Consider the following 17,082-nt stretch of genomic DNA (forward strand, 5'->3'; position numbering starts at 1 on the left):
ACGCCCAGGCTCCCTCCCGCTGGCCCAGCAGCCGATCAGAGGCCGCTCCTGCTCCGCCATGGGGCTTCTCTCCAGCCTTTCCCTCCAGCAGCTGACGGAGCTGCTGCAGAAGTCCCTGGGTCGCAAGAGGAGGAAGAGGAGGAGGAGGAAGTCGGGCGTCCCGCGAGTGGCCGAGGACACCATGGGCCGGGCCATGGCCCGCAGTGTGGGCGGGTTTGCCTTGGGCATGGCCCTCTCCGGCATCTACGGGGCGCTGGTCATTTTCGTGCAAGGTTACAACATCTGGTACTGTCTGACCACGACCATCATGCTGGCCGCGGGCCTTGGGCTCGGCATGGGCTTCTCCCGCAAAGTGAGGGTCACCGTCCTCCTCACGCTGCCCCAGATTTTCTCAAGTAAGTGAAAGGCCACGACGGCCAGTGTGGGCCCCGAAAACACCACTCCTGCCGGCCACGGGTATGTCCTGGAGGGCCCGCTTCCATCGCCCTGCCGGTCAGGCATGTGTTTGAAGAAACCAGACGCACCCTTGTCAGTCCGAGGGCCAAGTGCTGTTTCGGAGAAGCTCCTGAGGTTGCCCTACAGCAGGGCGTGTGACCCAAATCCAAATATCCGGGGCTGGTTTGCCGCGAGCTCTTAGTGCCCATCACACTAAGGGGAGGCCTTTTGGCCATTCTGAATGGGGAAAAGCCGGCCTGGAAGGCAAGAGACCACCTGCTGGTGCTCAGGGGATGGAGCGGGGGCTTTCTGGGGAGCCCAGTTTGGCCCCCAGGCTTCTCCCCTTTTGGAGCCCACAATCCTATATCCTGTCCTGCAGGGCTGCCTAAATAGGTGAGCCCCTTTCCTGGCCTTCCCCCTTTTCCTCCAGCCTCGGATCAGCAGTCGTTTCCCAGCATCTCTGTTTCTCCATCCTCTGCCCCTTGCAAAACCTTAAAATACCCCCCACCCACCCAGTTACAGGTGTTGGGAAAACTCAGCTAAATCCTGGCAGAAAAAGGGGTGCTGGTGTGTCTGTGTGTTATAAAATGCCTGCACCCCTTTGTCTCAGGAAGCACCCCAAAACAATTCCAAGCCAGGTTACTGCTGGGCATTTGCTGCTGGTTTAAGAAATGGGGGCTGAGAGGTTGCCCAGAAGCTGCCGGGCTCTTGTTCTGCCGGTCAGTAAGAACCGGTCAGGCTGCCGGGTTAACAGCATCGCAATCCCCCTCATTTGCACGCCGGGACCCACAATCCTCCTGCGATCCTTTTGCCGCTGTCCTGCGATCAAGTGCCGTTGCACGGAGCCCCCTCTGTGCACCCCTCCCCTCCTCCTCTGCTCCTCTTGCTTCGTTTATTTATGCAAAACGTTTATCTGCCGTCCCTCATGCATGGCATCTCAGGGCGGCTTGCAATCAATAGAACAACCGTCTCAATAGAATAAATAGCCAGAAAGTACAAGTGAAATAAAAAGCGACTGTTGGACATTAACATTCAATTTTAAAATAACAATTAAATAAAAAGGTTTGACCCGGCGCCGAAAAGAATATGAACTCGGCACCAGGCGAACCTCTCCGGGGAGCACATTCCCCCGTCTTGTCTTGTCATCGACTGCCCAACTGCCGGGCCCATGTGACTCAGGACCTATAAAACACTCTGTGTATGCTCTAACAGCTTGTCGTTGGCGGTGAGAAGCACTTCTTGGTAGCATGCTATCATAGGTAACTGCAGGGGGGGCGGGTGATCTTTCAATAAAACTGCTGCTGGGGCTCGAGGCGATTCATTCTCGCCATTGAGTAAAGAGGCCCTGGCACAAGCAAGCAGAAATATGCCGGCCCTTTGGGCCAGCCCCCCCGGGAAGGCGGCCCCCGAGGGCTCCTCGGGAACAGAATCCGGCCCCCGGAGGGGAAGCGTTCTGCACCCCCGTTCAAGAGGAACGGCACGGGCACAACGCCCCCACGCGCCTGACGTGCTGCCCTCGCCCTCTCCCCTTGCAGAGGAGGGCAAGACCATGATGCTGCTGCTGGCCTTCGGCCTGGCCATGGAGGGCCCCTTCGCCAACATCCTCCGGAACTTCAGCCGGGCCGCCGAGGCCGTGTCCTGCGGCGCGGAGCTCGCCCTGAACCAGACGGCGGACATGCTGCAACGGGCCCGCCAGCCCCTGATCAGTGAGCGCGCCGACTCCCCTCGCAGACGCTCGCTCGCGCCTGGGCTTTATCCCTGCTGGGCTGGGCTGGGCTGGGCTGGGCATGGGGGGGGCGGCTTCCCTTGTTCTCTCCGTATTCCCCTTCCTGACAATGAATTCCCCTGCCCCCAGGGAGACACACGGGGATTTTATTTTTATTCTGGGGTCCTCTGAAGTGCCTGATCTTGCCTGATCTTGGAAGCTAAGCAGGGTCAGGCCTGGTCAGAAATGGGATGGGTGACTTGAGTGCATGATGGTTTGATGATTGTTGTAAGCTGCCTGGCGAGCTTTGGCTGTGGGCAGTGTAAAAATGCAGCAGTATTAATCTGAGAGTCATCAGAGCTGTGGGCTAAGTTGAAAGACACCTCAGAAAGATCACAACAGCCAGGCAGGAGCAAATGAGAGATCCAGAGAGCCAAGCTAGAAATGCAACCAGGAGATCCTATTTCTTTTTCTTTTTTCTTTTTTTGTTTAAGAAGTCGGGCAAAGCCCAAAATTGGGGACCCGGGTGGCATTTTTTTCTCGGCTCAACAGGGAGGGAAAAGGCGCTTCCTGCCTGGACATCCGCATCTGCCGCTGGGGCAAGCAAGCCCCACCAGCTTCGCGGCTGGGACGCCCATTGAGGGCTTGGCAATGAGGTCCCTCTCCTTGTTCCGCCCAGACGTGCTGCAGAAGATCAAGGCGATTGCCCAGAAGGCCAAGGTGGTGGGCGACCGCGTGCGGAAGCTTTTCCGGTCTGTGATGGACTCCGTGCGCCACGTAGGTGAGCGCTGGAGGTTCAGGGGGGTGAGGAAGAGGAGGACTGGGAGAGGGTGCTCCTTTTGGTCCACTCTGGGGCATCCCTAGCAGCCCCCCCCCCCATGACCGGGGATGATGGACATCCCACAGAAAGGACCAGAAGCAAAGACAAAGGCCAGAGACAAGGGAGGTGAGACACCAGCAAGCCAAGTCAGGAATAAGCAAAGGTGGCGTACCTGGCAGGTGTGTGCTAGGACCAGAGGCAGGTACAGGCAGGAGGCGAGGCCCAGGTGAAGGCACTGCAGGACTGGAGACGAGTTCTGCAGAGCCAGCAAAAAGCAGCCGCACCCCAGAGGTTGCTGGGAAAAAGCCAGGCAGCTCTGGGGGGCGGCCTTTTCCAGCTGCTGTCCATCAGGGCCACGGCTCAGATCCTCGCAAGCACTCGAAGGCTCGGCCCCAGTCCTGCGAGGACTTGCCAGGTGAACCAGGCGGCTGCCTCAGACCAGCCACCAGGGGGAGCTGTGCACATCGCAGATCAGGCATAATTAACCGGAGCCAGTGCGGCCTAGTGGTGAGAGAGTTGGAGTGGGAATCGGGGAATCTAGGTTCGAGTCCCCACTCAGTCCAAGGGAGCACTGGCACTGACTTTGTGCCAGTCGCTGACTTTCAGCCTAGCCTACCTCACAAGGTCATTGTAGGATAAAAGGGAGAGGAGGAGGAGGAGAATGAAGATTGTGGAAGTCACCTTAAAGAAAAAAGGTAGGAAAGGAATCTCAATAGTTTAGTAATTGCTGGAGCTCAGTGCCACCTGATGTGGCTTGAGGACTAGTAGCTTAGAAGCCTTTGCAAGTGGATTAGATTAAAAATGCAGGAAAAGAAGATGAGGAAATCCTGGAGGTTCATCTCCTTTGCTGGAGATGCTGCAATTCAAACCTGGGACTATTTATGGGCTGAGCACATGCTCTGCTCCAGGTGGGTTTCTGAGGGGTGAAGGAGCCGTCCGTCGTCCTGGGCCAATTTTAGGAGCAGTTTCAGCATGCTGGACAGCTCCCTCAAAGCTCAGGCCTGGAGTGGCTACACCACCCCACTGATGTTGGCACGACCGGCATCTGGAGGGCTGAGGCTTGCCCGCTTTGTACCGCGAGGTTTCGGGATCAGTCTGAGCCCTGGTGCCTAGAGAGAGGCAAGAGGAAGCTCCCGGGCACACCTGGGGGGCGGTTCTCACAGGGGGTGCTCCTCTGGGACACCCAACCCACACGCCGCTCTTTCTCCCTCGCCCCCTTCCCACCCCGCAGCCCACTGCCTGCGCAACGTCTGGTACTGGCTCCTGAACATGGGCAAAATTTGCAACGAGGAGATGGGCACCCCCTACCGGAAGTGCGCCCGCATCTTCGAGAACGCCAAGGACGAGTGTCAGCGGGCCGTGCCCTTCCTGTACTTCCTCTGCCACATCGTGCTGCTGTTCAAATACCTCTGCGGCCTGGCGAACAGTGAGTGCAGACCGGGGACCCCAGCCCTTCGCAGCCCCGGTGGGCGTGCGGCAGCTTGTGCCGCGACACTCCCCCTCCCAAGATGGCCGTCGGGCGGCAGCTCCTGCGGTTGCTGCTGGGTCACGGCCTCCATATCCCCTGTTTTCCTCTTGCAAAGAACCTACGGCGGCCACCAGAGCACAACCACAACCCTGCGAGGGAGGCTGGCTGAGAGCGAGGACCGGCCCCTCGTCCCCCAGGGAGCTGAATGGGGAGAGAGGACTGGGACCCATGCCTCCCGAATCCCAGGCCAGCCCTAACCACTACACCACGCTGTGCCATCGACTCTGGATCCGGCCACACGCTGTTCAGGAACGATCTGCGGTGCTGAATCGCAGGCGGCTCCATGAGGGTCAAGGGGCCTGAACCGAGCCGCTGGTCCGAGCCCCGCTGGTTGTGCCGACGCTTTGCTTGGCCTCTGGACCCTGCCCCACGGAGCCTGATTCCCAGCCCCACTTCACTGTTCCTGCTCCGCCTGGCCCTGGACTCCTGACACCACCCAGTAACCCAGCCTCCCGCACCACCTGGAGCGACCCGAACCCTTCGGGGGCCCACGGATAGCACGAAGCTGCGCCTCCATTGCGAGCTTCCAGCAACCTCCCGTACTGGAGTCCAGCTGGAAGCGGCTGGGGGAGGCGCTGCAGGGAAAGGGATTGGGCTGGTGAGGGGGAAGAAGGGCCATTCAGGGATGGGGCTGCTGGGATCACGGGCACAGCTTGGCCAGCGCCACTGCCGGGCCTTGCATTTTGTCTGGCTTATCGTGGAAAATTGATGTTTCCTACCCTGATCCTAGCAAGGGTTGGGAAAACCAGCCTCTCCCGGAGGACTATCTGGAGCTACCAAACGGAGCTACACTTAAGGGCCTCTTTTCCCCGCAGTCCTGCTTGTCTTCTGCATAATTCCTCGGTACATCGTGCCCTTCCTGCGCCGGAAAGTAGCCCAGCGTGAGTACAGTAGATGACCGTGCCTCCCTCTTTAAACCGCCAAGACGTCTGCCCCAGGGGGCTGGTTCCTCCCAGAGAGGGCTGCCCACTTCCCCCCTTTCAGGCATCCTTCCAACCGATCCCTTTCCTCGGTCCCCTTTCGCCCTCCTGCTTCCTGGGTTGCTAAAAGCTGCCAAGGGCAAATCCCTCAAGATGTGACAGGTGCTTTATTCTCTAACTATTTTACCCTATAATAGTTAGATGCGATCTTTCATAAATTACTGGGACCCCAATAAAGCAGGAAAGTTAAAATCTTGGTTATATGCCATCGGCGACCCCCAGTGGCTGTCTGTTTGCTTCAGCAACCCGATTTAGAATGGGGAGGCTCTTTGGTCTTCACTGGGGTGCTGTGGGGCCCCAGACACCTCTGTGAGGGGGCATGAAATCTCCGTCCGCCCTCTACCCACCCCAGAGCAGCGTGTGACCTTCCCCGGGGCTCAGAAGGGGCTGAAGCTCGGTAGGAGAGCTTCCGGTTCGCACGCGGACAGATGCCCCCGCCTCCGGCGCAAAGGGCCGCCTCGCGCTCAGCCGCTGGGTCCGTCTCCCTTCCTGCTCCCCCCCCCGCCCCCAGCCATCGTGGCCGTCCTCAACCGGGTGCGTCGCGAGTTCGAATTCAACATCACCACCGTGCACAAGTACGAGGTGGCCATCAACGCGAGCAAGAGCCTGAACCAAGTCGCGTTCGACATCATGGAGGACATCTCTGCTCGGCTGCAGCCGGCCAAGGAAGCCGTGGGCCTTTTCGGATACATGTCCACCCTGCTCATTCTCTACGTCTACATCAAGTGAGTCAGCAAGGAGGAAAAGAAAGCTGGGGGGCCTCAGAGGACCCCAGGCGGATCCCCCCCTCCCCAGCTTTTCACTTGGTTAACTGCTCTGGCTTTTGGGCAGCATGAAAAAAAAGAAAGAAATACGGGGCGAGTGGAGAGGGTTTGGGTGGCCGTCCCGGGTGTGGGAATTATGGCAGCGGAAACACTGCCGTGTCCTCAGAGTGAGGAAATGGCCTCGCTCGGCTCCAACAGGGCTCTGCTCTACCGAAAGCGCTACTTGCACGAGGACAACTTCGACAACATCTACATCACCAAGGCGTTTTTGGAACTGGACGCGATGCGGAGGAAGAACAGGCGGCCCAGCGTCCTGCCGCTGTCTGCGAAAGAGAGCACCAAGTACATCCACCCAGGTAGGGCCGCACAGGTAGCCAGAGCTGGGTGGGAGGTTGTCACCTTTGCAGGTACCGTGTGAGAGGGCTTAGCCACCATGGGCTGGGGTCCACGGAGGGGCAGCTTGCTGCCGTCTCGGAGTCTCAGCCCTCGATCCTGCTGGTTCCTCCCAGTGTTCGCTAAGGCTAATGGGAGTTGTAGGCCGAATTATCTGCGGAGCCACTACTGGTCTCGTCACTGGAAGGTCTATCACAGTTCTATCACAGTGGAGTCCGTTTTCTGTTCTGGTTCTGGTCCTTACCTAAGAGAAATAATAACATCATGGGTGAGCTGGAGGCTGCTGGCCCCAAACCCCAGCCGTGTGGTGGTGAAGTGGAAATTACTTAGCTCTGCAGGCAAGATACTCTGTACATGGGCAGAGACACTTACTCCTGCTGATCAGCACTTACGAGCTGCTTTTCTACCTGCAGGTCTTCACCATTCTTCTCAAAAACAACCCACCACCCTCCCTGCACAGCACACAGACAATTCGACAACAATAGAATAAAAAGTTCATGTTATTTATTAATAGCTTTTCTATCCTGTCCACTACAGAACGTCTCGGGATGGCTTCCACAACTTGTACGAAGTTATGACAGCTTCGTAAGATCAAGCTGCTTCCCGTCTATGTTATCTGTTTTTGTCCCGGTGTCATATTTATGCTAAGAGCATCTCCTACTCAAAGCCTTCCTGTGTCTTCTCACTGACCCTTCTGTCTTTACCCGTACAATGGAAAAAGAGGCTGGTAGTAAGGGGAATGCACCCGCCCACTCCTCCTTAAGAGAAGGAGGGACTAGGATCCCTGTCCCTGAGATGCTAGCTTTCTGCCTGCAGGGATGCATTCGTTTATTGTCCATTCAGTGGAGAGAGGTCCCCCTAGGTGCAGGGCCAAGTGGTATGGCCCAGAGATCTCCCTGATCTCCAAACTGCCGCACGCACGCCATCAGCCACTGCGTCTTCTTGCGCAGCTTCGCTCGTGCTGCCCCGGAAAGAGCAATTCCGCTACGCCCTGGCGATCGCCTCCATCTGCCGCCAGCTGATCCTGGCCGTCCTGCTCATCGTCGCCGACTTCTCCGTCTTCTGGCTGTTCGACTTGGTGCGATTCCAGCTGCATGGGGAAATTGTAGCCAGAGGTAAGATGCGCCAGCGGGGCACGGAGGCACTGCAGGTTCTGGCTCGCAAGACAGAACCGTGCGGTCCGGGAGCTTCGGCCCCAGATCTTTCCAAGGCCTCACGCAGCCCCGTGGAGCAAGGCTGCCCCCTGCACTTGAGGGGCCTTTGGCCCGCTGCGGGGTTCTGGAGACTACTGGGATCCCTGCTTTAAGGCCCGATCGATTCCCGAGGCTCACAAGAGCATCTGTTCACGGTGTGGGGTCCGAGTGCCAGACCAGAGGGGGCTTGGCTTTGATTCCAGAGGGGTCTCCCAGCATCCTTTAAAAGTGCTGGTGACACAGCGGGGTGAGCCAGTCTCCTCTGCCCCGCAGCCCCGATGACGATGAGCGTCAGTGTAAGCGGAAAGGGCTACATGGGAGAGATGTACCGGGACCTGGCCTCCTCCTTCGATGTGCTGCAGCGCGGGAACGTCAGTGTGCTCTCCCCGAAGTGTCGCTTGCGCCCTGCGGAGCCGGATTATAATGGCTACGTAGCCATCGGTACGACGGGCAAGTCGCTAGGATCTTAAAAGTTGGGGGGCCAGCCTCCTGCTTGCACCCCATAGAGCAGAAATCTGCACCTCGAAGACAGAGGCATGTAGGAATCAATTTTAGGAGTCATCAGACTTGCACAGGGAGCAAAGACAGCCAAATAATCCGCCCCACTCAACCCACACAAAGGAAAAGGGACCTGCACCTCACTCCAAAATCATTCTAAAACCATATTATTATTCATTTATCTAAAACTTTTATATCCCATCCGCTACCGGGGGTCTTGGGACAGTCTTACAAAAGCAAAATATTGCACAGCAACGGTTATAATGGAAATGCAGTGGTTGTGAAGTGGTGTGAAACACACACAAAAAGAAGACTAGTTGGTTTTTCCATAAATAAAATAAAATTAAAATTAAAATGTTTTAATAAATAATAAATAAAATAAATAATCCCCCCACCCTTGCTTGCAAGCACACACACAGATCCTGCAACTAAGATTAGGAAAAAGGCTTCCGCTCTGGTGGAAAGTTTTGGGGCTGGGAGGCTTTGGGGGTGCAGCTCATGATGCCCCATTGGTAACTGGCCATTGGGAGTTGTCTTTCCCCATCCTATAAAGCGGCCCTCCTGGCCCCCCAAAATGGTGGGGAAACTTTGCTTGGTTTCACCCAGTCCTGTAGTTTGCATTTCCTATACAGAAACTCCTGCAAATTCCCACATGAACGTGATTTTGTGTGTGTGGGAAGTAACCGTCCGATTTCCATGGTTGTGTCTAAAGGAATTCTAATACTCTTTTTTAAAAATGTGCTTGCAGTTCCCACAGGGACCACAAGGCGGCGGTCTTGCATAAGATACCTTTGCTAACCGGCGAGGTAGTGGGAAATACTTGCACCAAGGCCCCTTGGTGTTTGCCTGCTCATAGGGTATCTTGCCCCACTTCACATAATGCAGTGTACACTGCGGCCGAAAATGCTGCTTTCAGGGAGATGAGACAACCTTCTGTGCTTCCTCGAGCACCCTAATCCTAACCCTAGTCCAAGCCCCTACTTAGTGCATGCCCAGCAATAAAGGAGGTGGTCCGACCTTGAAAATTTATTTATGGGAGAATGTTTCCCCAGATGTTTCCCCGAAATCTACTCCTTGTAATGGGTGCCCCTTGGTTCTCCAAAGCAGCGAAGAGCAGGCCTGCCTCGTCCTTTTGATCCACCTTTCTCCAGAAACTTTCCCAGCTGCTCCTAGTTTCTGACTTTCCCTTTCTTTCCCCCCACGCCCTTCCAGGCCTCTTGTATGGTCTTTGCTTTTTCAGCGCCATCTTCGGCACGTACATACAGCGCCTGAGACGGGCAGTGTGTGCCTGGTACTATCCCTCCCGGGAACGGGTGAGTTACTGCCATGCCGCCCCGAGGCTTCGGCGAATGGGGCGGCATAGAAGTTTCCTAAATAAATAAATAAATAAATGCCTCCCTGTGCCCCTTGCGCACACACACACACGCACACGCACGCACACACATACACCCCTCCTGCTCTGGAAGACGTTTTCCCCAAGCCTCAGAGGTTCACTAGCCTAGTTTAGATTCTTATCCTTTTCACCTCCGTTGCAACTTGCAACTGAGCTCACTGACTCGAGCCAGCTATTGTGCACTTGTGATCAGCAGGGCAGCTAACGCTGACCCTCGGTGCCAAAGGCCAGGTCTCTGCAAGCCGTCAATGACCAGCCCAAAAGTGGCAAGTAACAAGCACATCAAAGTACCAGAAGCCCACCCCATTGGATTTCTCTCATCCTGATGTTTTCAGAGAGTTTGAAATGCACGTGCATGCAAGACAGCTGTTTGTTTAAAAAAAAGAAAGGCTCAGCTAAAACTGGTGTGGTTGTTATAAAACGGGGATGACATTTTGGCCTTGCCCCTTTTCCCTGTGGCCCTGAGAGATTCTCCAAAATCACATTTAGCCCTCGGGCTGAACAAGGTTCTGCCCCCTGGTTCAGAGGGCCCTAGTCCAGAAAGCTAACCCAAACCCTGACCAGACCCAGCCTGCTTTTTTCTGCACCTTGCCTTGGATCTGGCTTTAATTTAGTGAGTAGATCCACTGAAATCCTTGGGACATCAGACTGCCATAACCGTTTGTTTATTTATTATCTCTTTCGCCTGCCCATCAGCCCAAGGGGTCCCTGGAGAAGCAAGATCCGACATCGGTAGCCATCGTCTCTCAGCAAGCCTCTCTTTAGACAAAAGCAGCAGCTAACCGCTTGCCTCCCTTTTACTCCATTCCCTGGGAAGCTTCTCCCTCTCATCCGCCTTTCTCTGCATCCGGCAGGAGCGGATTTGCTACCGCTACAACACCATCCTGACCCGACGGAATGGGCTGGCGAGAGCCGTGCTTCAGGCCGTAAGGGAACGATCGGCAGACGGAGGACGCACCAGTATCTTACTGGTCCTTGCAGCGAAGTAAGCCCCGCGGCAGACTAATCTAATCTCCGTCTTACTGGATTGACTTGTTCCTTGTTCCTTTTTTCTGGAATCCAAAGAGGTTTGGCCCAATGCAGGAATGTATACTTATGACGAAAGAATGCCCGGCCTTGGAATGCGTTCTGAAGACCAGAACAGAAGAGATGTCTGTGAGCCGCCCCGAGGCTTTGGCGAATGGGGTGGCACAGAAGTTTACTAAATAAATAAAATAATAAGAGAACTTTGCACACCAAAATCAGATCCTGGTGGTGGAGCTGTAATTTCAGCAGGACAATTTTAGGGCGGGCAAGTCATTTTGTCATCGCTGTACTTAAGCAGACAGGAGCCTGAAACTCTTTCTAGCGGCTCCTTTTGATGTTCCTTGTATTAAAAAGCAAAACAGAGCGTAAGCTTCCTCAGAGTTCATTTGATCAAAAAGTAGTGGGGGGTGTTTACTAACCCTAAATAAACTAGTAAATAAATATTTGCAGCCCAAAGGGCTACAAACTTGTTTCTGAAATACAAATACACACGTGTGCACGCATGAGAAAGGAAGTTTGCCAGAACATCTTAGGAACCAGTGGTCAGAGTGCTGGAATGAGGCCTTGGGAGAGCTTGATTCTAGTCCCCGCTCAGCTTGAAATTCACTTAGCTGGCTTTAGGAGAATCACAAATTCTCAGCGTAACCTACCTCCCAGGGTTGTTGTGAAGAGAAAAGGGAGAGGAGGCATAAATAAGCCATTTTGGGTTCGCTGCAGGAAAAAGGCAGGATCTAAATAAACATTTTCAGTAAAGAGTTCGTATGGTGTAGTGGTTAAGCACACGCAACTTCGGCTCAGGCGATCTGGGTTCGAGTCCCCGCTCAGCCATGGGCGACTTGGGGCCAGTCACAGGCTCCCAGCTCAACCTGCCTCATCCGAAAGATTTTGCGAGCTGCTCCGAGCTCCTCGCAAGAGGAAAAACGGCGGGACATAAACATGCCACCCTAATGCAGAGTGGTCATAATTCAGTTCTGCGCTTCCTTCGAAGCTCAGCAAGTCCACACGCCGCTCTTCTGGCTTCCTTTGCAGGTTGCGTCCATGTGCCTGGCTGGTTAAGAAGCTGGGCGTACATGAGTCCTACTGCATGGGTTGCGGAAGGATCCGGGACGGCACGGCCAGCGAAGGCTTTGTCACTTGCATCACCCCGGGATGCCGAGGTGGGAAGCCAGGACAGGCGTGGGCAGTGCAGACGGGAGATTTGGCTGGGATAGGTAAAGGTGAGCTCCACAGAGGGGCTTCCCATGGCGTCCACGCAGCTTCCGCACCTTCCTCGCTTCAAAACTTTCTTGCAATACATTTAAAGAAAGGGATTGCTTCTATTTGCAACGCTCAGTTTCGACATTTTGGGAAAGGCTCAGAGTTTGCAGTCCCTTCTGAAAGACAGGGATGCAAAGGGGAGCCGTTCTGCTCAAGTTCGTCTCAGGGATGGCCGAAAATGCCCCTCTGCTCATATTTTAACGTGGATGGACTCCTTTCACGTTTCCAAATCGTACTTCAAATGGGAAAACGCTCAGGCTTCAAAATCCAGGCTTCTTTAAATTTTGCAGTGGAGTTGTCCTGTGCATGCATGTGGTAGGGGGAAAGCAATACTCCAAAGCTTGTCGAATAGACAGATGGTTTGCCGAAATGCAGGAAGCGTATATTTGGCAAAAAGGCATACAAAAATACATCTGTTAAGAGATGTGCACGAAAATGTTGGCCATTTTCATGTGATTTTTGAAGAAAATGCTCGGTTTGGGAGAAATCCAACTTTAGGGAGCCAGAACGTCAAGACAAAACAGCTTTAGGATTGAAAAAAATGAGAAACTGAAAGAGGATGTTTTGTCGGCCCTGGTGTGTCTGTTCTTTCTCTCCTCCTCAGGTATCTACTGCCCTGAGTGTTACAAACTCCTGAAAAATACCTGTTCTATCTGCATGGCTCCTCTCACTTACCAGGGAGAGATGGATGAAGAGATGTGAGCAAGCAACTTGCAAATGCTTGAGTTACTTTCAGTGCAGGGGGTACATGGGTACAATTACTGCTGGGAGTAATATTTTTGCAGGGGATACATGGGTACAAATACTGCTGGGAGTAATATTTTTGCAGGGGGTACATGGGTACAATTACTGCTGGGAGCAATATTTTTGTGGGGGGGACATGGGTACAAATATCCCCCCTCTCCCCAGGTCTCTAGCAGGTGTTCAACAACTAAGTGCCCCTGGCATTTTTGTTGGTGTCTGGCAAGGAATCGCATCCCTTCCACTGTATTTTTTAAAAATGGCTGGAACTGTAGAGAAATATGTCAGAAACAGCAGGTTCAAAGGAAAAACTTAACACGTTGGGGCACAGACCCCACCTCTGCCTGGCGCTCAGGTTTTGGGGTGAGTGACCCATGCTCTGGAGCGGGCCACTTGGTGGCGGCACCCAGGGATTTCTCAGGCGGCCACATGGGTCCACAGGTCCCCGAGGACTGCCTCCTTCTGCAGCAGTGCGTGACTGGGTGGGAAACGGGGGCAGCTTTAATCGAGACCCGGCCCTTGAATGCAGCCCTCGCATATTTTGCTGTTTGAGGAGGAGGACGAGGCTGTAACCCGCCCCTGTTCATACCACGCCGATGTTGCCTGAAGCGGCTGGTGCATTACAGTTCTGCACAGGCCAACTATTTGGGGTGGCAGCTCCCAGCAGCCCCAGCCAGCGTGGCCAAGGTCTGGGGATGCTGGGAACTGCAGTCCGAAAGAGACTGCGGCTCGAGAAAGGATGCTTCGAGGGGTCGGTCCTTCTCCAGCCGCGTCCTCTGCCGGTCCAGGGATTCCAGCGACGAAGAGGCCATGGCGCTGTGGACCAGGGCCGTGAGGGCGCTCCGTGGGGTGCCGGACAAGGAACGACAGAGGCGGCGGCAGTTGCTGAAGGCTCGGATCGCACGGGCCGTGAAGGGACAGGGGGGCTGCCGCCGCTTACCCCCCGAGCTGGCCAAGAAGATCTTAGCCGAGCTGAAGCAAGACGAGGACAGTGAGGACGCATCCTCCAGCTCAGAAGAAGGCAGCTCCTCCTCTTCCTCCTCGTCTCCATCCAGGTGAGAAAAGAGGAAGCACTCTTAGCACATAAGCCTAGCCAACTTAGAAACATAGAAATAGAGCAAGCCGGAAGGGTCCTCCTGGGCCATCTAGTCTGACCCCAGCTCCAGCTACCATGTGCATGTCCAGAAACCCTAATGTTAAAAAGAGCCCATCATTCTGGGACTAAACCTCATCCCAAAAGCCATGCCGTTGGGCACAAAAGACTTCTGGGGCGACTCCAGAGCGGGTGTTTATTATTTCGATTCATATCCTGCCTTTTTCCTACAAAGGGCTCAAGGCAGCTTACATCATGCTCTCAATAGTATCCCCAAAACAACAACCTTGTGAGGTAGGTTGGGCTGAGAGGCTGTGACTGGCCCGAAGTCACCCAGCTGGCTCCATGGCCGAGTGGGGACTCGAACCCGGATCGCCTGCGTCCCAGGCTCTGAACCACGCCGCCACACTGGCTCTTCCGTTTATTGTCCCATCCGCCCGCTGAATCCCTGGGACTTCGAATCGTCTCCATCTTCTCCGTGGAGCCTCTCTCTGGTGTGTCGCACGGCTGCTTCTGCCCCCTTTTTGAATTAACAGTGGGGAATCGGTTAGCCGTCTAGGACTCCCCACAACCTCCAGGATGTCCTAGCAGTCTCTCTCCAGGGCTCAAAGGCTGGGCCTGCCTTCCCTCCCTGGCTGCCCCCTGCCCTGGAGTCTGAAGTGGGCCTTGAAGGGGGGCCTGGGGGGCCGCCCACGGCTCCAGGGGAGAACAGGAAAGCCTTCTGGGCACCGCGCTGACGTAATGTGAGACTGGGAACCGCTTTCTGGATCGAACGGCTGGAACCTTTGTCCCGTTGATCCCAGCAGCAGCCCCCGTGTTCAAGGGGAACATCTCCTTTTCACTGGAGCCCCCCCCCCCCAGCAATGCTTAAGCCCTTTAGGATCAAGCCCAGACATCCAGAGTGTGTCCATTCACACCACAGGCTTACAACCAATCCTAGCCCTCATTTCAGCAAATTTTGACAGCCATTCACACACGGGGGAAGAAGTGGCAGACGTCTCCAGCAAAAGGACTTACTCAGCCAGCCTCGTGGTTTCTGAGATTTCAGCAGGGGTTTCCCACACCCTTCAACTGCAAGTTTATCTTGCCTCGATGAGGACTAGGAACTTGGAAGCGGTTGGTTATTGCTCAGTGAAATCTAAAACCGGGCTGTAGGCTGGTCTCTGATGCCAAGCCTTAGTTGACGCCTGATGTTGGTGGACTACCATACCTATAAACACTAAGGCTGATGGGAGTTGGAGCCCGGCAGCAAATTCACCACCCCTGCCCTCCAGATAGCACTGGAGTGCTGGAAAGAGCCTGTATCACAAGCAAACTGTCTTTGGATGGTCTGCGAGGTCTCCAACTTTGGGTTTTGACAATGTCTGCACACTTTTCTGGATAAATTCAGCTGCGTTGGAGCGTATTTGTTTCCCCCACTCTATCTTTTCTTCATTAAGCCTCTGTGGGTTGTTCTACGTGTGATGTTGATCTGATATTTCTTTTAAAGATCATTCTGCTGCAATGGGGTGTGGGAAGCTGCCCAAGTGCTCCAGATGGGCCAGAAAAGAGCAGGTCATGGAATGATTAAAGTCCAGTCCATTCTCTCCTTTCATCCTACCTTCTTCCACAGCCTGGATTTTAGTTACCAGAAGGAAGCAGAAAGCAGTAGCAGTGGAGAGTTTTCGGAGGTGAAAAGCAGTAACCCTAAGAAGTAGGGTGAGAACTCCCCACATCCAAAGTGCGTGTAAATATTACATGATTAAACTATTAGATATTGCAAAATATGCATTTACAGGAATTCCCTCCTCCTTTCATTGGAAGCTGTACCCAAAGGCAATCGGCCTGCTCATTTCGCCGGAGGCAAGAGGTCGGTTTGCGCCATCGAGGCGACGCTTAACTTCTCGGCAGTGTTATTCCTTCATGCCCCTAAAGGGTTACACAAGCTTGCAAGAGAGCCGGAGATGGTGCATTTGAGGTCTGTGGCTGCCTCCTGCTGTTCGAAACCCCGTTAGCAATTTGCTTTGCAGACACAAGATCAGAGACTCCAGTTAAATAACTCCAAAATGGAGATTCTTTAGGGCAGCCTTTGCCAGCATGGCATCCATACCCCCCCCTCCACCCCGGGCCAGACTTTTGGATGACAACTCCCACCAGCCCTGGCCAGTGAAACAGAGGGGTTGGAATGCTGGGAACTGTGGTCCAAAAAATCAGGAGGCGCCCACAGCAAGGGGTGCTGGAGAGCCCCAGGTCCATTGCGTGCTTGTGCAAGTACACACGACCTCCAGCCACGCTTGTTCACGAAGGAAATGCACGCGTTGCATCGACGGGCTGAAGAATCCCTGCTTTTCATTTTATTGTCAAGCAGCTGGTGATGAACAACAGGCAACTGCAATTCCGGCACACTAATTAAAAAAAACAACAACCCGACATGGGGTCCCCCTCCATCTCTCCCCACCATTTCAGTGTGGTCGATACCACTTCCCATTTAAACAAGGGGAAAGGGATGACTTCTCATTGGACACGGACATTTCTGGATCCTCGTTGATCATCAAATCACTGTGAAATGGGGAAAGTACGGGGGGGGGGGAGCTTTGACAGGGGGAAGGCAAGGCGAAAAGTAACCATGGCCAGGGCCAAACACGGGAAGGCGAATGGGGAGAAAGTTTGTGGGGGGAAAAAACCCAAGCTATTATGCATTTCAAGTAGCTAAAGATTCAAGTTTAAACATTACAGGCACTTTTAAAGCTAAGGAATACCTAACTGCCCCCCATACCTCCTGCCCTCCACTCTTTTCTGGATGGGCGACCCCACACCACAGTTCCTGCTGCGGGGGATTTGGGACTGGGTGTGGTGGAAGGGAACAGAGGGTGGGGGGAAATTATATTACACCATCTCTTAAATATAGATAAACTCTGAACTAATACATCTCTGCCCTCACCAGCCATCACTCCGTCCTCCTGCCCCCCTATTTTGCCCCTCCAGAGGGGTGCAAGTGCAGGGGAGCCCCGAGAATGTGCAAAGAGGGCTGGAGAAGCCCCTCCCCCCGACTAGTCATACCCTAGTGCAATGGAGTGGTCTGGGGGGGCGGAAGGGGGCGGTTCATGTGACGCGATCCAAGCTAGTGAAACAGGGCCGGGGGTGGGGGGGGGGCACTTTTTGCCCGGGGGTGTTTTTTGGCATGGCATAAAATCTCCAGGCTGCGCAAACGGGCCACTCCCCCCCCCGCACCCCTAAGTGCTAAATACATCGATGTCTCTCGCAAAGTGGGGGTGGG

The 17,082-nt window shown here is 54.5% G+C and overlaps 1 protein-coding gene across 1 annotated transcript; it reads left to right on the plus strand.

Annotated features, from left to right (window-relative positions):
• The first annotated feature begins 58 nt into the window (after positions 1-58).
• DCST2 (DC-STAMP domain containing 2) lies at positions 59-15,523 on the plus strand. The gene is made up of 15 exons (XM_044448399.1): positions 59-395; positions 1,971-2,141; positions 2,820-2,921; positions 4,192-4,386; positions 5,304-5,369; positions 5,980-6,193; positions 6,431-6,588; positions 7,576-7,740; positions 8,092-8,259; positions 9,529-9,629; positions 10,564-10,696; positions 11,770-11,892; positions 12,597-12,690; positions 13,522-13,788; positions 15,439-15,523. The coding sequence occupies exons 1-15, from the start codon at positions 59-61 to the stop codon at positions 15,521-15,523; spliced, it is 2,379 nt and encodes a 792-aa protein (XP_044304334.1).
• Positions 15,524-17,082: the final 1,559 nt, after the last annotated feature.

Source organism: Varanus komodoensis, unplaced genomic scaffold (assembly GCF_004798865.1).
Source record: "Varanus komodoensis strain SLA01 unplaced genomic scaffold, ASM479886v1 scaffold55, whole genome shotgun sequence".
Lineage (NCBI taxonomy): Eukaryota > Metazoa > Chordata > Lepidosauria > Squamata > Varanidae > Varanus > Varanus komodoensis.

Bases quoted from the DNA above. Each gene is read 5' to 3' on its own strand.
- DCST2 (XM_044448399.1), top strand. From the start codon at position 59: ATGGGGCTTCTCTCCAGCCTTTCCCTCCAGCAGCTGACGGAGCTGCTG. The intron at 2,142-2,819 runs GTGAGCGCGCCG...TGTTCCGCCCAG, and splicing joins GGCCCGCCAGCCCCTGATCA to ACGTGCTGCAGAAGATCAAG. The intron at 13,789-15,438 runs GTGAGAAAAGAG...CTTCTTCCACAG, and splicing joins TCCTCCTCGTCTCCATCCAG to CCTGGATTTTAGTTACCAGA.